Source organism: Pteropus alecto, unplaced genomic scaffold (genome assembly GCF_000325575.1).
Source record: "Pteropus alecto unplaced genomic scaffold, ASM32557v1 scaffold86, whole genome shotgun sequence".
Taxonomy (NCBI): Eukaryota; Metazoa; Chordata; class Mammalia; order Chiroptera; family Pteropodidae; genus Pteropus; species Pteropus alecto.
The window spans coordinates 1,476,133-1,502,355 of NW_006442109.1; the positions used below are offsets into that span (position 1 = coordinate 1,476,133).

The following is a 26,223-nucleotide window of genomic DNA, read 5'->3' on the forward strand; positions in this document are numbered from 1 at the left end:
ATAAGGAACCCAGTTCTCGAATGGCTGATGGACCACTTAGAAGCCATTATGGGGAACTCTGTTCTGAAATCTTGATCACCACTCCTATTTTCACAGAGACAGAGAGAGAGAGAGAGAGCGAGAGAGAGAGAGAGAGAGAGAGCGCTCACATGCCATTTTTCCTCTACTGTGAGACTCACCTCTCACTATTTGCCTGATGTAGAACTGTCTCACACACACACACACACACACACACACACACACACACACACAACTTTTAACTCCTTTTGCTTCTAATTTCTCTTTCAACTTTTTCTTAGAGTTATAAAAATTGTTCTTTTTCTGTCTCATTCATCCTTTCTTTAAAGTTTTATATTCTTTGGGAAATAACAACTGCGCTCTTACCACCCCCTCCCCCATTTGATAAGCAAGGAATTAATGTTAACAGGAAACCTGTATCAAAGAAGGCAGTACAAAGGTTTGATGGAAATTCAACAGAATAAAGATTCAGGGCATCAACAATGAGAGTTTTTTGGGGGGGAAATACACAAAGTTTCCCTCAGAATCCCCTCCAATAATTATCTACAACTTATTTCTTTTTCTTAAATCTTATCTACTTTTCCACAATCTCAAACTTTCAAGATAAGTGTAAAACTGATTTTAGTCAGCGTTCTTTGGTTTTGCTTAATGGCTGTGCTTCCCCACTGCAAATGCACGGTGTTTTAGCAATATTTTGCACTAAAGGGGATTTTAGTACCAACCTCTGGTCAAACCACAATTTATAACTTTGTTTCTATGGGGAAATGCATTTAAAGCTGAGAAAAACTCCAATTTATAAGACAGATTCTACCCATGGTATATACCTTGAGTTTAAGCAATTAGTAAATATTTTTTGAGAGCCTTTTAGGTGAAAGGCAACATTCCAGGGGCCAAAATGTTATGCAAATAAAGTAACAACAACAAGATAGATTATCTCATCTAATCCTTACAACAACCCTACTAGATACCTATTACTTTCCTCCTGGCCAATGAGGAAGCTGAGGCGTGGAGAGGAAAGACCACTTGTTCAGGAGCACTGGTGAGAGGAAGAGCTGACATTCCATCCTAGGTCGTCTGACTTCCAAATCTGGGCTCTTTCAACTGTGCTGTGGTGCAGAAATTATGCTGTAAGGAGACCATGCTGGAAGCCAATCTGGACCTTAGAAAATCCTTGGAAGTTATGCTGTCAGCAGCGTCTGAGAAAAGATAAAAATTTGTGCTGAATCTCAGACGGGAAAAAGTTTTCTCAGACCATAGCTATATTAGAAATGCCTCTTAGTGAATGTTCTTCCAAGTTAGTAAGAGATCAAAGTCTTGCTGGAGTAACTGAGACTCTGGGAGGACAGGGAGACTCTGGAGCTTGTGACTGCATGGTCCATTGATGAGGAGAGAAGAAGATATAGAGAATGTCACTAACTGCCATTTTCTCAGGGAAGCTTAAGCAGACTCTCCTTTTGCCCCTCAAACAAGACTGTAAATATCAAGCCTCAGATGTTTCACTTTGATCTAAAGCCCTGATAGAGCCAGACACACAATAAATTATATAATTACTCTGTTAAGATTTGCCAAAAAGCCTAGAAAGCTGATTCTATTCCATGCCCCTGCTGATCAGACCAACTCAGCATGTCTATTAATGTCTCTACCCAGAAGACAGAAACAGGGACACAAAAACAATCCTGTCCTTGCTGTCAGATCTTAAATGTGAGAGTCCCTTAGAGTCCACTGCATCTAGTGTTCATGGGAGATCTAAAAGTAATTGCCAGTGCAATTTCCATTCCATGCTCACATTCCAAAGATGCAACTATTAGGAAATTCTTAATGCATCTGGAATTTATCGACTTTCCTGCTAATCGATCCATTTCACAAGTATTTATTCAATAGTTAATGTGTACCCAACATCTTTTCATAGAAGTACAAGAAATTCAAAACAAGTAGAACTTGGTTCTTGTCCTTAATTAAGGCATTTCTAAAGTTGTCAATTTATTCAATTAGTCATTAAATATTTCTTGAACATGTAGGAGGATGATAGGACATACACATTAAATTTATTGAACACAGTAGAGCATAATTAGGTGCTACATCTAGTTTCTCCTCAAGGGCCAGGCAACTTGACAAATCCTCATGAAAAGCTACTAAGTGCCAGGACCGGAAACTCAGAAATGGCGAAGACAGAACTCATACTATTAAGAAGCTTACAGTCAAACTAAGTTTTCAGGCGCTGAAATTACAATACAATATGCGATAATTAGGTAAGTGCAACCTGCAGAGGAGGGCAAATGGTCGAGGAGTGTCCTTAAGGGTGGGCAACACTTGAACTGAGTCTTGAAACTTAAATATGAGTTTACAGATTGTAGACCCAGGGGTTGGATGGGGAGAAGTGGTCAATGGCATGGCTGGAGAAAAAGGCAAGTGACTTGTGACTTGCTCGTAACAGCCTCAGAAGTCACAGTTCCCTCCTCTCTGACTGCTCTATGAATTCCAGTGACTTCAGTTGCCCCAGACTTTGATCTTTGCCTCCCCTACTCAGGCCTATGCTCAGATTCAGCTTTCTGCACCACAGGGAGGAAAATTGTCTCCAAGTAGAAGCTGGAAATCATGGAGTTGACCTTGTGACCTTTCTTAGAGATTGTAATTTTGCACCACCTGTTGGCCAGCGCCGGAAAACAGTTGCCTCACACAGGTGGTACAGTTTTATTTGTAATGGAAGGGAGGGTTAGTACTGTACAAGTTACTTTATCATAGCCAGAACTGTCCCATATGTTTTGAATAACCTTTCACTGGACCTTGATGATGTCTAACTTCCAGTTTCTCAAACCTCTGCCTTCACTCCTATTCTTTACACTTTCTTCCCCTACTCGCTACTGAAACTGCTTTCATAAGTCACCTGTGACATCCTTATTATCATAGTCAGTGGAGATTTCTTCTACTCTCAATCTCTTCGACTTCTAGGTGGTATTTGAAATGGTTAACTGGTATCTCCTTTTTGAAACTTTCTTCTCTTGGATTCTCACCTCTGACTCTGTTTTTGCCTCTCTCTTCCTGCTCTGTTTTGTTTGCTGACCTGAATTTCTCTACTGCGTACTAATAGGTGTTCCCTAGGACTATTCCCCAGGTGTTCATCTTGCACACTCTGGGCAACTACTCTGTGTTCATAGATTTAGGTAGTTAATTTCTTGTCCTTCCTTCCACTGTCTCATTTACGCTAATGATTCCAACTTTGTGTGACCAATCTTGTCCTTATCCGAACTCTTGTCAGATTTGTCCAGTTGTCCAGTAGGTATTTGTATCTGGATATCCTACCTCAAAATTGATCTGGCTTCTATCTCCTTTTTAACTTTATCTTATGCTCTTCTCTCCTTTGTCTATTGTACTCCATCTACTCTGACCTGTATTTAGTTCCTAAAACACACCAAACCCTTTTCCACCTCAAGATTTTTGCACATGCTATTCCTGCTTCCTGAATCACTCTTCTCTCTGTTTTTGTATGTCTGTCTTCTCATCCTAAGGTCTCCACTTACCTTTAATCTCTTCAGAGGGACAGCCCTTGACTACGCAATCTACCTAGACACCACTCTATTATTCTCTATGACCACACTCTCTTGCTTTCTTCAGAGTACTTATAATTTGTAATCATTTGTTGATGTATTTGCTTACTCAGGCTGTATTCTTATGTCTGTGTTTGTTTACTTATTCTAAGCTTCACAAGGATGAGACTCTGTCTGTTTTGTCAATCAGTTAAGCTCTGCTTGGCATCTAACATAGTGACTGGCACATAGTAGGTACTCACTATTTGTTGGATGCAGGATTGAGCACATAAGCTGACTCACTATCCATCTATTCTCTACAGAAAGATCCTGCAGCCCAGGTTTCCTGTTCTAGGCATTGATGTTGGAGACACAAACATATAAAGCATAGTCTTCTATACTCCTATAACCTTTTGTTCATATATTAATTAAAAAAAAAAAAAAAGGTTTCTGAGACAAAGTGAACAGTGAGCTGAAAGAAACCAAAGGTTTTGGTTCTGTGAGATAAGGCTTGAGAAAAGAAGCTGATTACAGTTTTTAAGGCTGAAAACCACAATTGGTTTGGTTGCCCAAACTGTACCAATTAGCTTCACTATTGTTGAATCCAGATGGTGCAGTTGACCCCACAGAAAACATGCTGTTTTCTTGCTGATTTTGGCTAGTTTCCCAAGGAGTGACTGCCTTGAAGTGTTCCTGCTTCTGCGGTCTTACAATTTCTCATACATTCCAGACTCAAGTTCCTGCAGATCCTCATTTCCTTTAAGCCCAAGATTTGTCCGTATATTAGTGCTTTCCATATTAGGTTGTAATTCACCTGTTTGCCAGCTTTTTTGCCCCCAATATACTGTGATCCAAGACTGACAGACTTGGTCTTTGCCCTCTTTGTAGCCCCTATAACCTAGTTCAATGTCTGGCACACAGGAGATCTCTCAGTAATTGTTTATGAATGAATGAATGAATGAATGAATGAATGAATAAGATTTGCCAGAGATCCTTTAGCTAAAACAAATAGTTGCCAGGAAAATTAGCCTCTGGGATATAGGTGTATGGGTCAAGGTTTACCCGGAGTTTTCTCTCTGATATCAGATAACCCATTTTCACATGGCAGCTCCTCTTGTGCAATCCTGGGGACCGGGAGCATGTATATGCAATAGAGAGCCAATGAGGATATAACGTGGGGAATTAGAGAGGTCAAGATGGCAAGAGGAGATGGATTCAAGGAATGCTGAGAAGGTAATGCCAGCAGGACCTGTTGCCTTATTCCAGGCCCTGTGTAGTAAATTTAAGTCATTTTCCAGACAGTGTGAACATCAGAAGTATCTTCCACTCCATTAGATAAATTCAGGATTGCAAGAGTAGAGCATGCCTAACAAACTGCAAGAGCTGTCTCTACAAGAGAATTTTAGAATATATTATGCTCAATTGTCAGTGCATTAAGCATTCTATCACTTGCAAAGCTGCTGTAATTCGCCTCACTTTGGTGAATACAGTACTCCCAGGGGATATTTACTCTTGTTTGCTTATCAAAGGATCAGAACTTTAATATATATTTTCCATCTTTGGCCAAGAAATGACCTTTATAGTGAGGATTTTGATTGGACATTTGTAACAACCATGGGAGCAGCGAGGCGATTAACATCCTAAATCAGGTCCCCTGAATTCTGGGTAGGAAGATTTCAGGGAGCTTAAAGAAAATTTTACATATTCTCCTATTAAAATACAAAGCCATGCATGGTTTTTATGAACCTTTTGCACTTGAAAATAAAGGATTTTCTTTCTTCTTACAAACTACCATGAATTACCTGGCTCTGCTATCTTTTCTTGCATCCATTCATCCATCCAACCATCCTGCAGATCCTCATTTCCATTAAGCCCAGGATTTTCCAGTATAGTAGGGCTTTCCATGTTGAATTATAATTCCCCTGTTTTGCAGCCTCTTTGCCCCAATTTGTTGTGAACCAAGATAGACACACTTGGTCTTGTCCCTCCATCCATCCGTCTTCATAGTGTCCATCTCCACCTTCCACATAACAGATTTGGTATGGTTCATCTACTTCTTAAAGTCACATTATTTTGTTGTTTTCAAAATCTCTGTACAGAAAACAATTCTTTTCTCTTTGCATTTGTGTGCTGTCTATACTTCCACAGCACACAAATGTGTGCTTTCTCACCTCCCACACCTTTCTCAATAAATGCCAGTCTTTTCGCCCCCACTTCTCCACCAACAGTACACTTTCCACAGTTAACAATGACTGTCAATGTCACAAAAGCACACTTTGTGCCATGGTATTCTTTTCTCACTCTCTTTTCTTTGGCTTCCATATTGTTACATCCTCCTGGATTTCCCCTCCGCCTTTTTAGCTATTTTTTTTATAGGTTAATATCCCTTTAATTACTGGTTTTCTTGAATGCGAGCCCAAGTTATCTGCATTCCTCAATCAGCATTCTCTCCCTGGATGGTCTCATTCCCTCCTGTATGAATTTTCTAGGTCTGCTGTAACAAAGTACCACAAACTTGATGGCTTAAATAACAGAAATTTATTGTCTCATAGTTTTGGAGGCTAGAAGTCCAAAATCAAGGTGTCAGTAAGGTTGCTTCCTTCTGAGGCCTGTGGTAGGTTATCTATTTCATGACTCTTACCTCTTGCCTAGCTCCTGGTGATTTGTTGACAATCTTTGGCTTGTAAAAGCACCACCCCAGTGTCTGCCTTCATCTTAATATAATGTTTTCCTTGTGTGTGTGTGTGTGTCCAAATTTTCCCTTTTTATAAAAACACTGGTCATATGGGATTAGGGCCCACCCTAATTACCTCATTTTAATTTGATTCCTTCTGTAAAGATCCTATCTCTAAATAAGGTCATATTCTGACATACTCCAGGTTAGGACTTCAACGTGAATTTGGGGGAAGACAATTCAACCCATAACCTCTCCTATGGCTTCAATGACTTGTCCATATACTGATGACTCTCAAATCTGTGTTTCTGACTCAAACATATCTTCTGAACTCTAGATCTGTGTGCCCAACATCCTGCTGTCCAACTTCCCCTGATGACTTTTATGCACCTTCAACTCAACATGTCTCAGACTGCATTCATCACCCTCCCCCAAAACTAGGTCCTTTTTCTAGCTCAGTGAATGAAGTCTTATCAATTCAATTGTCCTGGACAAAAACTGATACTCTTCTTGACTCCTTCTTCACCTTCACCATTTTTCTACATCCAATTATTTATCAAGTTATGTCGATTCTGCTTCTATAATAGCTCTCAAGTCTACCTCTCTTCGACCTCACTGCTTCCACCTCTTCAAAGCCACTTTTATCTCTTCCCTAGACCACTCCAGTGGTCTCTTTACAAGTCATTCTATCTCCAATTTACTCCCTCTCAATCCATTCTCCACATTTCAGAGTGATCTTCTAAAAATCCAAATCTTATCATCCCATTTCCCTGCTTAAAACCATTTAGTGGCAGTGGTTAAGCTTGAAAGTAGACATTGGGCCCAGACAGTTGGTGTTATGCCTGGAGCTAGACGTTGAAGGGAGAGTAGGATCTAGGTAAGTGAGGAAGAGTCTTATATGAGTATGGAGCTGGGACTTGAATTATTGTAGGTTTCTGTTCATGCAATGTATCAGCCCACTGATTTGGTAAGTGAGGACACCCATAACAATTGTGAAAATGACCTGATACTGGTTGTTTAACTTTCTTTGTATCCCTCTAGGCAGAAACTTATAAATAGTATTATTTAAATTGTAGCTTAAGTCAGCAATCAGCTGCCTCTGCCAGTTCCTGACTTGCTTCCCAAGTGACAAATGTATATGCTAATAGCATTAGCTGTACCCTGGCATACTCGAATGCTCATTTATTTCTTTCTGCTCATGAACAAAGCATACATAGTCTGATCTATAGGCTTATGGTTTGAAAGCCAGGTCCCAAATAAGAAGGTATTTGGGTACCATTGACAGTGGCAAGGGGCTGAGCAGTCAATTGGCTCCTTGACTAAAGGCCGGCTTGTCCACTCATTCAGCATTTAGCTCTTATTATAGAAATTACTGTGTAATTGGCTTTCCCCCTAATGGACCACAGAAAATGAGGGCAGTCATCATGCCTTCTTGTCTTCTTTGCACTTAGCCAAGGGCTAGACACAAAGTAGGCATCAATAACTTGTTAATTAATGGGTTATCACAGAATTACGCCAATAGCCACAGGTCTTTCTATTTATCCTGAATTGTTTTTTGACTATAATGAATTATAAATCTGCCTTATCAATGCTTTGTTGACTCTATCAATCAAGAATCTCTCCAGGGCCATTTGGAAGGGAATATATTCCAGGAAAGGAATTTCTAAGTAAGGAATTTCTGTAGTCAGTGGGGAATATTTTCTAAGATTTTTCAGGGCAATAGAGACATTGCATGAGGATGGTAGAGATGCTGCAGCGTACATAGGAATCTCAGTACCCTTTGTATATACCTATATATGGGTAATACTCTGGTTCAAATTTCAAGGAAATCAAGACTTTGGGGGCAAAAAGGACAAAGGCTTAACTAGAAGAAAGTAATGCAAAGGCTTAATGAAAAGCAAACAGGATGATGCCAGGAAACAAGCTCAACATATGTAAAACAGAATTAGAAAACAAATTAGAATCGGTTGCATACCTTAACAAGAAGTTACTATTTTCAAGCATAAACATACCCACTGCATCTAAAATATGATTTTAAAATATTATTACATTATTTGTATGTGTTTTAGCAATAGTGTATATGGTAGTATAAAAAGTGTAATCTTAAAGCCATTCTCTTTTCTCAGAGAAGAAGGTGTGTATTCAAAGGTATGACTTCCAAAAGTATATTTACTGCTCTAGGAGTAGTTAAACTACAGATTTATACCAGACTAGGACAGCACTTCTAGGTCTATTTTCTTTGTACAGCACAGCATTTTCTTATCTATTTTTTCTTCAACTTGTTGAGATAATCTCTTTGGGAAATGTTCTAAAGTGGATCCTAAATTTCTTTTGGTTTTCGTGAGTTAAAGTGAATATTTTAAAACCATCAGGGCAAGCCTTTTTACTGTATGGCCAATGAATGTCAGTTGCTTTTGGCATCAGAGTGGCAGGAGTGACACAGGGACAAGTGACATTGGTGCATCTTAGAGATTCTCCCTCTCCACTTTTATCTGGGAATCAGCCAGCAATCTTCTGGGGGGAAACTTGCTCCAAGGTGTTTAGCAAGGGTAACTTGGTTAGCTATGCCCCTTTAAGAATGTATGCCATTAGGTTCTTACAGGAGAGCAGGCAAGAACTGCAGTAAATCTTCCTAAATGCTCTCAATGGGCCCCTCTCTGAGAACAGAGACTGTCTTCCATAGAGATGGCTGCAATCCAAAAAGAAGTGGTGAGGTTGCCAAATGGGAGGGCTTTGGGGGGATGAGTGAAAAAGGTGGAGGGATTAAGAATACAACTTGCCAGTGATATCAAGTCATGGGGATGTAAAGTACAGCATAGGGAATATAGTCAATATTGTAATAACTATGTACGGTGTCAGATGGGTACTAGATTTATCGGAGGGATCACTTTGTAAGTTGTATAAAGGTCTAATCACTATGTTGTATACCTGAAACTAATATAATATGCATGTCAACTGGAATTGAAAAAATTTTTAAATTAAAAAAAAAGTGGAGAGTGAAGACATCAGCGAGAAAGGGGAAAGAACAGGGAGCTGAGAGGTTGGATGCATGTGAAGGCCCTGGAAAGTCAGTATCAGACAGGGCTCTGGATGGAAAGCCTCAGAAGTTAGTCATGGCTGATTAATAAACTGGAGACTCACAGGGTAGATTTGGGAAAAGAGACTAACAGAACATTGGAAAATGTGCAGGAACTGAGAGGCCATCATAGCTGAGCAGCTGGGACAATCTGCCAGGATGCTGTTATCACCATTACTACGTGATACTCATGAATTAGCAATAATCCTGGCATCCTTGAGAGCCAAGGTTCTAGAGAAGAGGATCTATCGACTGAAACCAAGTCAGGCCTGTACCCTATTATCAGGGGCAGGGAGAATTATTTGGTTTCCTTTAGCTTCCTTTGTGGAATATGGGGCACTGTTTCTCACCAAGGCATGCATAATGTGGGTGGTGGTGGTGGGGATTGTCCTACTAAATGGGAAGGGAGTTGGGTGCTGGGCAGTTAAAAATAGGACAGAGGGACAAGGTTAAAAACACATTAAAAACATTCAGGGAATTGTTAACTGGGCTCAGAGATTTTTTTAAAGGCAATTTTTGGAATGTTTCTGCTGATTCATATATAAGATCAGCCAAACAGATTCAAAATTCTTCCTTAGGTACTTCGGGAATACTTAGAAATCCATTTCAGATTTCTATGAATGTTCAGCAGAAATCATCAAGGGAACCCATAATCTAATTCTACAGATGACAGAAGATGTAACAAGATTGAGTACTCAGAGACAGGGTATGGGCAAGATAAGAAGCAGTTGGATTAGGAAAATGACTTTAGATGTAATAAAATATTGGTGTGATTAGGGCCATAGTTGAGGGAAGAAGAAATAAAGCTCGATGATACTGGAGGGAGATTTAGGGCCAGAAATGATCTAAATGACCAAGTATTAAGGATGATAATTTATTTGGGGGAAAAGAGCCGGAATGAATGAATATTGCCCCCACCTCTTCTTTAGAATACAAATCCAGAACATGTGTTTGACAAGTATAAGGGTTGCCTAAGCAAGAATGTCTTTATAAGGGAGAGAGGGGGACTGTCTGGTGTGACCAATTAGGGACTTCCAATCCATCACTCCTAATATAGTTTATTCTTAATACCTATTACAGTCTGAACACTGCTCACTAACTGAATTTGTAATGCCCAGGCAGTCGCTGTGGCACAGAAAATAGATATGATTTATTTATAATCTCTGACTGCATCGCAGGTGACATTCTGCGTATTTATTTTTGTCAGGACTGACTCTATATTAATTAAATGGCACAAGACCATATAGCATGGGGCAGTGTCCTCATTTACAGGATTGAAAATGACTGTTCCCTGGCCCAAACCCTGAATATTCTCTGGGCCTGGCTCTGAAGTTTAAAGTTCACCTTTTTAGGACAATGATTTAAATATCTCCACTCAACTGCTCTTCGGTCTTTCCACAAATCAACCAGTGGGAGGCAGCTGGCAGCAGGCAATGGGCTTTGAGCTATATTGCATAAGGTGGTACAGAAGCCAGAGCATAACTCTTCAATGAAAATGAGGAAGCAAGAGAAATTACTAGTTTGGCTTCAAATTCAACACTTGCTAGCTACACTTGATTTACCAACTTTTTAATAACTATGGCCAATATTTTATCTCGACTCCATCTCAACTTGCTATCCAACTTATTTTTGGACTTTTCCCTTTCCACCTATAATTGCCAAATCACTATAAAACAAAACCTGGTATTCACTTAAGAAAACATGAGAAGGCACATCTCGTGTAAAAATAAATTATAAGATACTTGAAAGATAAATTAATAATGACTCGGAGTATCTGAGTGTTAATCCTTCTTGAAGAGCATGAATAAATGAGGGTTCACTGACTTTCAGAAAGCTGCTTTTCATTGAATTTGAAATATTCAATTGGAAACATAGTTGTGAAAGTTTTAGTAAATATTTTGGATATGTAAAATAATAACCTTATATATTTTTGACACTTTGATCACCACATTAACATAGCATTAATTTATGCATAATAATCAGTATGTAATGCTTCTGTTGACTTTTTGTGTAGCTATGCATTTTTTGTTTTTTTAAATCCAAGATTAAATAATAAATTTAATTAAGTCAACTTGAGACACTTACTGATAGTACAGCTAACTCTATTTTTATATATCTCTACTTATTTTTTTCTCAAGATTGAGAAAAAAGAAAAAGAAAGAAAAGAAAAAAAAGATATATTTTTGTCATTATCAAAGAGGTCTAGACTGTGGAATTAACACTTGTATCTGTTATGCTGCTGTTCTAGGTTCTTGTTGGAGGTGATGGTTCAGAAACTCAAACTTTCTTTTTTTGGACATCACTTCTCCTTGAGGTTGTGATTTGATTGCTTCAAGTGATAACTCACATAGTACATAACACGATGTATTCAAAGCCAAATTAAAGCCAAGATGTAATAGCTATTTCAAGATTTTGCTTTTCATTTGACAGTTTCTACCTCCTTTTTACCATCTTAGAAGCACCATCATAAGACATAGCCTCCATGACCCAGAGAAATGACAGCCTCTGTTCTCCACCTTGTATCAGTGAAACCAAAGGAACTCATAATTTCAAGAAAGAACAAACACAAACATGCCAGAGAGAGGTCAGAACAGTATATCTATCTTGGAGCTGATGTCCCTCAGTGTCCAGGTTGATTCTGATACTCTACATCTAACCGTTCCAGTTGCTCCTCATCAAAGTCAACAGGTATATTCTGAGGTCACAGTATGTATAAAGCATTTTACCTAGTTCTTAGAGATAATGTAAAAAGTGTAGGATATATAGGTAACAAGAATAATTATGGGTATATGTAAATGCATGGAATGACATATATATATACACATATTTCCTAGCTCTAATAATTGAGATAACCTACATTCAGGTGTACTCCAATAACAATAAATACACAACCAGATCTTGGTTTCTAAATACTATTCTCCAATTAAAGGAAATAGGGACCTTGGGAAGATGACTGATTCTAGGGAAAATGAAAGATGAGCCCAGAGCATTCTGCAGTGTCAGAAAGTAAGGAAGAGCTAAAAAAAAAAGAATGGAATATGTCAAAGGAACTCAGAAGGCAATCTCCCAATGTAGAAAGCCAAAATAATTTGAGCAAAGGAATAAACAAAAAAGGTTTGATCATAATCAAAAGTATAAAATAAATATGTTTGCATTGATGTAAATAAATGATTGAATAAATAAAGGGAGAAAAGAGACAAATCTTCATTTCAAAAGAATTCCAAATAATATATGTAGACATTCTTCTTCCAGAAGGTAAAGTTTAACCTCCCCATTTCTCACTCCAGAGTGTGTGCTGAACTTAGTGACTTGTTTCCAAAAAACAGTGTATAGAAAGGGGAGAAAGACAATAAGAAAACTGGGCAAACACTACTTTGGCCAGGTGATTAAGGTTAACATCAGTAATAAGTTATATTGGTAGCATATAACAACTGATATCATGTGACAAGGACACTTGACTTGTGTGGTGTTCTTCCCCAAAATGCATAACCCCAATATAACCATGAGAAAGAACATCTGAATAATCTCAATTGGAGGACATTCTACAAAATACTTCAACAGCCCTTCTCAAAACTGTCAAAGTCATGAGGAACAAGGAAAGACTGAAACACTGTCATAGACCATAGGTGACTAGGGAGACATGATGACTAAAGGTAACGTGGTATCCTGGATGGGATCCCGGAATAGAAGGTCATTAGTGATAACGCTAGTGAAATCCAAGTGAAGTATGAAGTGTGGTGAATAGTAATTGCCAATGTTAATCTCCTAATTTTGACAAATGCTCCAGGGGCACATAAAATGTTAACATTAGAGGAAACTGGATAAAGAGTATATGGGAACTCTCTGGAGTATCTTTTTTAACTTTCCTGTAAATATAAAATTCCAAACTTTAAAAGTTTCTTTAAAGGGTGGGGAGAGAGGGAGGGAGAGAGGAGGAGGGGGAGGGGAGGAGGAGAAAGAGAAGAAACAACACAGTCTCCAACATGGGGGGCGGGAAAGGGGCTTATGTAGACAAAGACTCAAAGTCTTCACACATAAGAAAATTAATTATTGGTGCATGACTGCTGTCAAAATAAACTGAGACAATATAAGTTCAAAGAAAGTATAGATGCATATGATCTGATAGCAAAGACCAAATGAACTAATCAGGACTCGATCTTAGTGTTCAAGGATTTGGATCCATTTAGAGTGTTCCAGGCAGAGGAATATCCCATGAAAGTCTTAAAAGCTTTCAGCAGTGAGAATAAGGTGTCAGAACACAGACAGAACCAGCTTCATTGAAATGGAGTATTCAGGTTGGGGCAGGGCTGGCAACGTAATCCGAGGCCCCAGCACAAAATGAAAATGTAGGGCTCCTTGGTCAAAAAGCAGAAAATGTTTTTTTCTTATGCATGTCTCCCTCTTTCTCTCCCTCTCTCCATGTCATGGTGTTTTTTTTTAAATTTGCTATTTAATGTCTGCTTCCTTGAACATGGAGATATTTGCTGGGTGAGTGCAGGCCCCCACAGACACTGGCAGTCTCATGTTGAGATCTCATCATTCCCCACATGTGTATGGTGGTGGGGGATGGGGGGATCCTTCTGAGCACAGCATCCTGTGTGACTGCACTGGTAGCCCAGGAAGCCACCCCAGGTTGGGGGTCATGGAAGAGTAATCGGGATAGGAAGGGGCTTAGCCTTTGGAGGGTCCTGAAGGCTGAGTTTTCATCTATAACTGTGGACAGAGGCCAGAGGTGCCTGAGGAGACACAATGAAGTTGAATTTTAGGGATCAATCTGATGGAAAGTGCATAGCGGATTTGATAGGAGACCGTTGGCAGTTTTATCAGTTAGGAATTCAACAGTCAACGTTGAGAAGAAAAGGGAGGAAGAGAGCATAACATAACACTTTGCTGTCCTTGAGGCAAACTATTAGACAGTGTTAACAGTTCTAATTCAGAACAGATGTAGCGACACAAACACCATATTCTAATGTTCATTTCTAGTTATTGGATTTATCTAAAAAGACCTTTTATCTTAGAGACACAGACGTTGACAACATAGCATTTTCTTTTTAGGAGCCCCTTTTATATAATTAGAAACGAGCTTAACAGATGTTCCATATGGACTGTGATTGTGGCTGCCATATATTTTACTGCAAAAGCATTTAAAATCTGTTTCCAGTTTTTCCTCCAGGAAGTTCTCAAACTGGTGTGAACTCTCTCTTCCCAGGTACCTCCAGATCATCAGTTACTCGATGTAAACCAGGAGCCAACTGCCCCAGTTCACACAGTGGCATCAGTAGACAGCTGTCCCCTCTTTCTGTCACCGAAGACTCTTCTGCTCCTATTCTTGAACTTCAGAGCCGAGGATCCTCTGGAGTTTGTGGGCATAGAGTCGAGAGACAGAACAGATCAGGTATGCTGGTGACCTCCTCTTAAATAACAGTGTGTCCAGGTAACCTTCTAACCGACCATGAAAGATTTCACCATTGGTACAGAACACAGAAATGGTACATGAACTCTTAGGAGTGGTGTGAGAAAGATTTATCAAGTGGAGGGAGAAGGAAGAAGGGAAATGTATAGATACAGATGGTCCCCAACTAACGATGGTCCGACTTAGGATTTTTTGATTCACAATGGTGTGAAAGCAATGCATATTCAGTGGAAGCCATACTTTAAATTTTGATCTTTTCCTGGGCAAGTGATATGCTATACGATACTCTCCTGTGATGCTGGACTGTGACAGCCACCATGGCTCCCATTCAGACCTGCGGTCAAAAGGGTAAACAACAGGCGCTCTGCAGGGGTCCCCAATCCCTGGGGCAGTCTGGCTGTTGACTGGTGCTGTTAGGAACCAGGCCGCACAGCAGGAGGTGAACGGCAAGCGAGGCAGCAAAGCTTCATCTGTATTTGTTGCCACTCCCCAGCACTAGCGTCACTACCTCAGCTCCACCTCAGATCATCAGGCATTAGATTCTCATAGGAGCACCGGTCCCTTGTGCCAAAAAGGTTGGGGACCCCTGCCTACAGTGTAATATTAAGTGCATATTAGACTTACACTATTTTCAACTCACAATGGGTTTATCAGGATATAAACCGATCATAAATCAAGAAGCGTATTTGTATAATCTATCGGTGGTATATAGTATAGCTCGGAAACTGAATACCAAAACCTATCGTTGAAGGGCTTAACACATGGTTAAACAATGACATCTAATGGCATTTATAAGGTAACTGGTTGTCTCATCTTTAAAGAGTCAAAAGCCAGCATCTTTTATCTCAGCCCTGAGGTTCAGAAATAACACACTTGTGCCTATACAGAGAAGAATAAAAATTCCAGGAAAGTCACAGATCCTGCTCTTGTCCTTATCAGACTGCCAGTCCTTGGAGCTCTTCTAGTTTTCCCAATTTCACACCTCCTTCCGGACTCTCCTTGCCTCCCTAATTAGCATTTCCTGATCAGTCAAGATCTTATCCTTTCCTCTTATCTGCCTGACCACTCACCAACTCCATTACTTGGATTACCGGAATTGCTAGATAAATTTCATAACTATGTCCATGAGTTTCTCATTAAATCTATCATTTTTAAAGACAGCCTGCTGCCCAATTCTGTTATTTCTTGATGGTGGACATCTTATCGCCTTCCCCAGAGGATGCTCTCAAGCGCCCAGTCCATACTTCCTTCCTCTCATTAAGTGACCGCACTTCTACCTTCCCCCAAAGAACAAAAGAAATGTATGCTAACAGATGCTTTCTTCTCCTCCTCAAAATGTCTCTGTTCTTTTGTTTGCCAACTGCCATCATTGCGGGACCACCTTTGAGTCGTGTGTTTTCTAACGTTTCTGATGTTAACTCCTTCTCCTGTATCCATGATCACCTCCTTTCTTCTCTTCTACCTGCATTTTCAATCTCTCCTCTGATTTGTTTCCTCAGGTTGGCCAGAGACATATTAAAATCTCTTGCATTCTTAAAGACAATAACAGCAGCAAAAACAGCAAAATACTCCATCCAAAAAAGCAAGTAGTAAGAAATAAAAGAGAGAGAAATGGCAACGACGGGGATGCAGTTAGAGATGGAGGTAAACAAAGATAGAGAGGAGATGTGAAAGCTTCTTCTAGTGTCTTACTAATTTGAGAAGAGGTTTTTTTTTTATATGAGAAGAGATATTTTTCAAAAATTGACAATATTTTTAAATGATATGAACCCCAAGGCTAAAATTCTTCTTAAAAACTAAAGGAAATGACATCTTAAACCTTCAGAAAGTTTTAATTGGCTTTTATAAGTTGCAGTAATATTCCTATTATCCCAGTTATCTGCAGAACAGAATGTTTCAGTTAATTAAATAAGCTGGTTAATAAAGACCTGCCCTATCTATCATATAGAGATTACAGATTTCAAAGACTATATCATTAAAGATCACATGGGACATAATTTACTCTTTCTGTGATGATTCAGAAGGCACTTGGATGTTCCAGGGCACTAAAGAAAAAGGAGAAAAGGAGGATATTCTTAAAAGCAGCTCACTCGGCTTTCATGAATGTTATGGTACTTCACCTAGGATTTTTAAAACAAATCCTATGAGATAATTATTATCACTGTTTGACAGATAAAGAAGCTAAGACTGGACTTAAACACGTACTCAGGGCTATACCACAGCAGGGCTAGGACTTAACAGGCATGGGTCCAAATTCCAGTAGCCTCTCCCACCAATTTGTATGACTCCAATCAAAGTTCATAGAAATGGATACCGTTCCTGGTAAATTAATTTTAATAATGTACACAAAACTATAAACCTAAGCAATACTGTAAAAATCATGTTTAAAATAGAAAAATAAAAGAGCTCTGGAGACCTAATCTCTCTGTGGTATCTATAGATGGTAAAATTAAAGAATTGGCAACGATTAAATCTAGTTAGCAAAAGAAGAATGGGCTGATGCTATGGGAGGATTTAGGTGACTATCGATGTCACCAAAAGTACTACCATGGTATGATGGTAGCACAGAAGCAATCTGCAAAGAAGGTGACAGTGAAGGCAGATATCGGCACAAAGGGATACTTAGAATCTTTGTAGAATCATTTCTTCTTTATGAGATAGTCCCCGAGAATAATGTGATCTGAAGCGAAGTAGAGTACACCTTTCTCTGAAGTGTCACTTCTCTTAAACTCATGAAAGACTGCTATTCCCACCAGGAAATGGAACTTTTTCTTCAAACCATTTCTGAAACTTCCAGTGATTGAACAGAGCACTCAAATCTGAATCCTAGACACAACGAGTATTCAGAATAAAGGGCTTGGACCCTGAGGTCATACTGACTTGCGTTCAACCTTAGGCAACCCTAAAGCAAGTCTCAGTTTTTTCACCTATAAAGTGGGAATAATACTTAATTGAGTAGGCTCCTGTTCTTTTCCTAGGCTCCCAAAATGAGAGTCTCTTATTCTACCCTCTTATTCATTTTAGGTTTTTCCCCTCTACTCTCTGCATAAACCACATGATCATAGAGGGAATTTGCAGAACTGTTTTCAAGAGCAGGTATTGCCTGTACACAGGCAGGGGAGCTGGCCAATGCATACTTCCAGACTCATCTCAATGTCACGCATCATGGATTTTCCCCCTGATTATTTCCCATCCCACCCCTTAACAAGTGCTTCTCTTCTGCCTCTATATGGCCTTGTATTTGCCATAGGCAGCTCTTATCACACTGTATTGGATGTGTTTTCTGACTTTCTACTAGGCCATGAACTCATGTCTTTCATCTTTGAACCCCTGGGACCCAACTAGCTACCTAGCTCCTGGTAGTCACCACATGATTTGGTTGAATGAATGAATAGAAGAATATCAGTCTTCATCTTCTGGAGGCCTAGGCCCTGAGAATTCAGCACTGTTTGTAAACTTTGGAAGTTATATAGTAATTGCTGTGTTCATCCTTACTTGGTTAATATTCCCCAATGAAGAATTCACTTTCCCGAATAATTATCAGAAAATCTTAGCTGGGGAAAAGTTTTTACCTCAGTGGGGCAGTCACGCCTGGCTCATTAAGCAGGAGGAACACATTCAGCGGGAGAGCCAGCAGGTTCTAGAGAGGTAAAGTAAGAAACCCATCTACTACCACTTGCAATCGGCCGATGGCACCACTTTCTTCACCACCCACCCCTCACCCCAAGATAAAACTTGTGCTTAAGGAAGATGCCTGAAGACACAGAAGAGAATCTTGCAGACAATTCTGCCTCTCTTCCACTAAGATTCTACCACCTGAGATCTCGGGGAGCACAGGGACTCAGGGTGTCCTCTGCTCCCATTTAACTTCTTGACAGGTACATAAATTTGGTGTGTTGAACTTGTTTTTCTACCAGGAGAGAAGGCCTTTATGATTGTCATTTTTAGAGAGCTTTGACTATTTTAGTATGAAAAAAAATGCTACTAATATTTTTAGTAAATGTAAAAATACAAAGTAGAACTCATTGTGCTCCCAGAACTACATTAAATGGTAATTTGTCCTGAGGTGGGAAATGACTTTGCGTAGTCAGGACTGCTCTGTTCTTGGGACATATTGCTTTCAATTTAAAAGTCATCTTTGCTGCAGTTGAAAAAATCAGTGAAATAGAACAACAAGTACTTGTTTCTCACTTTTCATGTCAGCAGATATAAGGCTGCTTTGGTTGGGTTCTGCTCATTCTTCTGCATAGACTGAAAGAGCAGGTCTCATTTGAGAATTTCCATTCTAGTGACAGAGGTAGAGAAAGAGAGCTGGTGAGACCTTGTGGTGCCTCTTCAAGCTCTGCTGGAAAGTGGCATACTCACATCTGCTCACATTTGATTAGACAAAGCCGGTTGTGTGGCCAAGGCCAAAGTCTTTGGGGCTGAAATGTGTAATGCTCTTACAAAAAAGTGGCTAAAGTATACTGGAGAACAGCACAGCATCCACCAAGTTCATGAACATCATCATAGCCTGGTTGGAGGTCCAGATACTACCATACCTTACAAAGCAGAGATTCTGCAGAGATAATGAGCCAGAGTTATCAGCCTCTTCAATAGAAGATAGAAAAGAAAACCACTGGTGATTCTGCTGTCTGCCTCTTTGATTGTTGTTTTATAACCTGATTCCTTGTATTTCTTTCCTGTTTTCAGGGGATGATGGAACACAGACGCATCCTGAGAACAGCAGCCAAGAAAACAGAATCAAGGCTCGCTGCCTGTCCTGCACATCTATGGTTCTGAAGGCTGTCTGGGGACTCTTGATCATCTTATCAGTGTCATCATCTTGGGTTGGAACCACACAGATTGTAAAAATTACTTATAAGAACTTCTACTGTCCGTTTTTCATGACTTGGTTTTCAACAAACTGGAACATTATGTTTTTCCCAGTCTATTATTCTGGTCATCTGGCCACAGCTCAAGAAAAGCAATCTCCAATGAAAAAATTCAGGTATGTTTTATGTTAAATAACCAATAGGAGATGTTTTAAAATAATTCCATGCAAATATGCATGATCTCATCTCTTTGGAACACCAGCCGAGTTGACTGGGAGAGTGTGGAGAGACAGGATCTAGGGTTGGTAATGAACGCATGAACACTAGGACACAGAATCATTCCCCCTAAAAAAAAAAAAAAAAGAAAAAAATCACTGAGGGTTTACAGCGTGCCAGGCACTGTGCTGGTCTTTTTGTATATCTTACTTTATTTCCTCAGCATTGGTGGTAATATCCACCTTCTACAGGGGTGTTATTATCCTCATTTTAACACAAGTGGAAACAAGTTTAGAAAGGTTAAATGACTTGCCCGAGGTCACATGCTTATAAATAATGGAACCCAGATTTCAATCCAGATCTATTTATTTCTGAAAGTCATGTTTTAAAAGAACACCCAGTGTCTCAAGCCAAGGGAAAAAAAACTGTATTAATAAAATTAATTGTTACAAAAACATTTACTTAATGTTCTGGACACTGTGGTCCCTAAGCAAATTTGATGACCTGATTTCATGCAAAGGGAAGTTTGGCCCTGGAATAATTTGAAAGATGCCATTCTTTGTTGCCTAGGAGCACACGGAGATTTGCCTGTTGGTTTGCCAGCCAGGAACCTGGTAGTACCATGGTTCTAGTGGTTGCTCTGTGCTAAACCTGGCTTCCGCAGCCCCATCTTCAAGAGCTCTGGAAGCTGGCAAGGCCGATGTCATCCAGCCCTGCATAGCACTCAAGGAAGGTAAAAGCAGCATTGAATCAAAGTACCTTTGCTAATAGACAGTTTTTTGGAAAAGAAAAGCCCAGAGCTAAGGAATCGCTTCCAAGACAGTCACTCTGATCACCAAGAAAACACAGTAGTCAGGACCTCAGTGGATGGCATGGGAGAGCGATAGTTGTCCACACTCGCTTATTGTTTCTCAGCCAAATGACAATACATTTGTCTTGCAAGAGCCCAAATAACCTTTCTTTCTTTTCCTGTTCCTAAGGAAAAGAAAGAATGACTATTACAATTGGTGCATTATAAGACTATTCTTAAAAACTTAATAAACTATGAAGGGTGAATCTTCAATTTCTATTTTCTATCATCAGCTTGGAAGGGCCCGGGAATATTAAAATCACACTGTGGGCTGATTTTCCCCATGTGTTCATGAAAATTCAATTGTAATTAAAAAAAAGAAATTTAAAAATAATAAATATTTTCTAGTTTGGAGGAAAGAAAGAAGCCTTCTACCTGTTCGTGATTGTGAAAGATTCTTTGTATTTGATTCTCATAGAAATAGACATGATCTTGGGCATAAGGTCTTTTGTAATAGCAATATTTAATAAATGATTGCAGGGAACATGATTATCAGACTAAAATCCTCCCTCTTTGAAATGCTTGCATATACCCGTGGCGGGTGCGTTCTGCTGGAAGGCTCTTACAGCCTAGATAACACACACTGATACAAACCACAGGAGTTTACTATGGGAAGTAGTGCCTCGGAGCCAGCCAAGACGGTTTTGTTTAAGAAAACACATTTACAAGAGGCTGCTGCTGACAGAAATATTTTGGGAAAAAGCTTCATCTTTACCACATCTCTCATGATGGACTAACTCTGAATTTAGCGAAATCTGTGATTTGACATGACAGCACCACCTGTTAGTTTGGGTGGAGTGAAGAGAATCATTTCTAAAACCAAATTATTGTCAAGCAGGAAACATTGTCTTTGAAGGGAATATTTTCCAGGCGCTCCTTCACATGAGAAGCAAACACTGCCAGGAAATTCTGAGATCCTTGATCTTTTTTTTCCCCTGTAGATTCATTAACACCATCTGCCAAGAAGTCACTCCCCAAAGCTCTCAGGGCACAGCAAGGGGAAAACAGAGTTAGCGTGTAAGATTAGAAACAGAATTTGTCCCATAGTGCCAGACCCTCTGCCTAGTTTCTCCTTTTCTCTTGAACGATGTGAAAGCATTTTTAGTTTTTCCCTTATCACTAACATCAAAAGAATTTTTATTAAAATATCAAATCTAAATGAGAACAATTGTCCATTTGGAAGTAGTTTTTGATAATTTTGATCATTCTACTTATATACTATCAAGAGAATTCAATTGCCTCGGGTGAATTTAAAACAAGAAGAAATATATATATATAAAACTATATATAGTTTGAATAGGGTTTTTTTCTTAAGGAAAAAAGTCTCCAGAAAGCATGAAACTAGAGTCAAAGTTATATTGGTCTATGTCAGATACCTATGAAATGTGCTTAAGATGCCATCTGACATCCAGAAATAGTTCAATAACTAGTAGCTGCTACAATGATGATGACCATAATTAAATTATTAGTGTCCCCCAACTTCTAAGCTTCAGTCCAAATTTTTGCCACCTGTCAATCAATGACTCTTGTCTAGAAAGTTTGATCTCATCATCCCGAGAGCCACTGTGATTGGCTTCTCCATAGAAATCTATTCTTTTTTGAAAATTTGCATTTCTTAGCACTTTAATGTTTAAATAGCATAGGGTTCTACTCATGTGACCTGGTGTTTGAATGGAGAGCATTTTTAATTCCTGTAACAGCAGTGATAAATAGAGAGAAGGTTGGCAGTGCGAGACAGGAAAAAGAGTGGAATAATGAGGTATCCAGTACCTGGAGTACAGGATGGGCCAGGTGAAAAGAACAGTCTCTATGGGAAGTTCTGAGATGCTCTCTCTCAGCAGCACTCTGCCTGGGAGGCTCTCCCTGTCCATATGCCTCCACTCCTCTTCAGGACATGCGCTTGCTTGCATGCATGAGAACACTCTCTGTGTGAGAACACTCAACCCAGCATGATGGTGGACTCAGAGAAGGAAGAAGGATCACTGGCTAGGACCCGGAATAAGAAAAGAAATTCTTTAATGAGAAATGAGTTTGTTGTGGTCTTTCATAAATGTGTATTTTAAAAGGCATTTAGTAGTTGTAGATGTCAGGATAAACCCACAACTCTAAACTCTGGCTCTCCCTGACAGACTCTCATGGAGCAGATCCCTTTGTAAGTACAGGATATGAAACTTGTGCCCAGGATGTATCTGAAAATGGCTGCTTGTTTTATGTGTGGCTCTGATTCCAAATATCTCCATGACTGTAGGATCGAGAGAGGCCACCTATTTCCCTGTCTGTGTGAGCACCCATGATTTCCCTGTGTGTGTAAGCACGCATCATTTATTTCTGCTTCCTTTACGAAGCTTTTGCTTTTAGGTTATTTAATCCTTTCTCTAAAGTTCTGTCTTTTTCAAGTTAAAATTTACCTTTGGGAAATCGCCTTTTAATTTTATGAAAAATCCTTCTTTTTGGTTGCCTTCCACCAAAAAGTAAACCGCTACATAAGTTTCTATGTGTGAACACTGCATTTTTAACCATCCCGAAATCACTGGCCTGCAATTCCCAGCATTCCGAGCTGCTTGGGAGCCACATTTACTGTGAGACTTGATACTGAAGGCCATACAACTGTGCTTAGAGCCTCACCACTATGTCATCCCTTCCCTCTATGTGGCCCTTCTGTGGAGAAAGTGCTTCACCCATGTGAGGCAAACATTGGCTAGAGATTACCTTCGTTTGCAATGCTTTGAGGCACAATTATTTCTCTTCTGAAAAAAGCTGGGAGAGAAACCAGCACTAGTACAATCTAGACCCATGCAAATAGATTTCATTGTAAACACGTAAATATTAGTAACTTGTTGCTTTGAACAAGATTTTTATGCCAATCTCAAAAATACAATGCTTGGCACATCATAGTTGCCCAATAAGTGGCTGGATATTTGTGAACTGAGTGAAAAAAATCAAGCTAAATTCTTCCAGTGGCAAGCCTGTTTTCAGTCTATAGTCAAATAAGCACTTACTCTATCACTTCTATTAGTGCCTACCTGTATCATTAAATTGAACATTTTGATTAAAATGTCCCCTTGGGCTAAATAACCAATTTAGTCAGAAATCAAACAAATCAAAGATTTAACTGAAGTGACTATTTTTACAAATGAATTAAAATAATTCCTCCAAACAGCCCAATATTTGTATATGACAAATTTATATTTTTTACTATTTTGGGGTTATTACAAAAGGTTTCTTTGTTTTTTTGTTGTTGTTTTGTTTTGTTTTGTTTTTCTGCTTTAAAATGCCAGAGGGGGAAAAAATTAGTCATTTGGGCAGATATATTACAAAGAGACATAGTGTCAAGAATAGTAACATCTCAAGCTGTGTGAGGCTTCACATGATATGTGAGGCTGCAAGTTGTCTACGGCCAGATCACATGGTAGCAGCCATCTTGATCCTGCTGCATTTGCCCATTTGGAAAGAATCTTCTCTCTCTTTAATAGCTAGTAATTCCAGCAACCACTCATTCTGTATTTCTCCAGGCTTCTCTGAGAATGTTCAGCAAGGGCAGAATGGCTGCCCCTGTTATCTCGAGAACATAACTAGATAGGAGAGGCCTCGCTCTGTCCCTGGGGAGATGCAGGCTCTTTGCCATGGAACCCTTTGCACCTCCGTGGAGCCCTTTGTGGTCTGTAGGTGGCAGGACTGGGTTTAGTATGTTCCACAGATGAATGACAAGTCTTCGGTGTTTGTGCTCTTGCCTGATAATAGCTGTCAGGAGTTAGGAAACACAAGATGTGACGCAAATAATACCTGACTATTAACCTCTTTTTCTTTTCTAGGGAATGCAGTCGGATTTTTGGGGAAGATGGTCTGACATTGAAACTCTTTCTCAAAAGAACTGCTCCCTTTTCTATTCTATGGACTTTGACGAACTACCTGTATTTATTGGCTTTAAAGAAGCTGACAGCCACGGATGTCTCTGCCCTGTTCTGTTGTAACAAAGCCTTTGTCTTCTTGCTGTCATGGATTGTGCTGAAGGACAGGTTCATGGGAGTGAGGGTAATAGCACACTTGATTCAATGCGTGAGGCCTCCCTTAGTCATAACTCCTTGGCATCACGAGAGCTGCTTTGTTTCATGAAGTTTCTGTAAAACTTTCCCACTGGTTCCAAGTACAGATTGGAATTTGAATATTCATTAGGATGCTTAGGCAGTTACAACATCATTAAAGAATAAAGAGATTTTCATTGAGCAATCAGCTGATTTCAACAAGAGGCACTAAGACAGGGAAAATAAGCTCTTTTATTTAGAATTAACGGTGTGATCAACTTCTCTCCTCAGTAAAGAAGGGCCTGAGAAAATTAGCCACAGTAAAGATGATGATTTATTTTTTTTCAATCAACTTCCTCATGTTTCCCCCACGACAGATGATTTCATTAATACTGGTATAAGTAGATAAGATTACCAAACAGTAATTAAAGTCACTGTTAATGGCACGATGTTGTTTAAAGTGGCTGTATGTCTATCTGACTAATCTGGGAATGGAACTAAAAGCAACAGCTACTTTTGAGTACAAATTAACTGAACTGCATTAAACTGCCACTAATCACTTCAGTTCTGAGTTTATTCCTTTGAGAAATAACATGGAGTTTTAAAAAACTATATGCTTGTTCTATGTTTGATTGACTGAAAACCATGCAAATTTAAGGAGCCAGATCACATTTATATAATCTACTATGTCACCATGATGAAAAAATTGAGAAACTAATTCTTCAGAAGGAGGTGTAAATGAATAGACTTTTCTCAGAAGATAAGCATCACATAATTATTGTTCTCTGAAAGAGATATCTAAGATTGGATTTGCAACATATTTTGCTATCAAAATACTGCTCTTGATGCAATGAGTCCAGAGTTCTTTCTGCCCTAAATGCTGAGATAATTGTCTATATTTGATAGAGAGTTTATGATAGCCATTAACCCTGAAAACTTTTTTTAAATAGCCAATCGGCAATTCTGGTTGCAACTTGGGTGATGCTGCTTGAGTTTAAGACTAAAGCTTGACATGAACATAAAGTAGAAAACTATGATAATTGATAAGATGAGAAACTCCGAATCAGTTTATGATGCCATTAGAATATACTCAGATGTGGTATCACTCTCTCCACTAGCTAATCTTAGATTTGACACCCAAAGGGCTTAGCATCATGTTTTCACATGTGGAGCACTGTTTGTCCATCACCAGGTACCCTGACAAATCCTTGATAGCAGGGACCTTAATTTAAGCTACATAATTTGTGGGGCCTAGTGAAAAATGAAAACACAAGGTCCCTTGTTAAAAAAAAAAATATTAATACTTTCTAGATGGTAACAGCAGAACATTAAACCAGGGATGAGACCCTTTTAATCATGGGGCCTTTGCATCTGCACAGGTCATATGTCCATAAAGCCATCTCTACGTCTATCTCTAACACCTAGAATAATTCAGGAAAAAAAGTAGGGACTCAATAGATATTTAAGGATATCTTGAATGAACTCATGCTAATGAGACCTTTCTCTTTTCTATTTACCACCACCATGGATGATCCATGAGAACATGGAGGGCCTTGTCAGAAGAGGGGGAAAGAGGAGATGTAGGCTTTTCTACTCTTTCAGTAGCATCTGAATAT

At 39.3% G+C, this 26,223-nt stretch overlaps 1 protein-coding gene across 1 annotated transcript in view; it reads left to right on the top strand.

The window, feature by feature from the left end:
* The window catches only part of SLC35F4 (solute carrier family 35 member F4), a 167,152-nt gene that overhangs the window by 127,389 nt on the left and 13,540 nt on the right, over positions 1-26,223 (top strand). Inside the window, exons 2-4 of the mRNA XM_006920142.2 lie at positions 14,502-14,687; positions 19,398-19,695; positions 24,398-24,617. Of these exons, the coding sequence (XP_006920204.1) occupies positions 14,502-14,687; positions 19,398-19,695; positions 24,398-24,617 (704 nt within the window). The remainder of the gene's footprint in view (positions 1-14,501; positions 14,688-19,397; positions 19,696-24,397; positions 24,618-26,223) is intronic.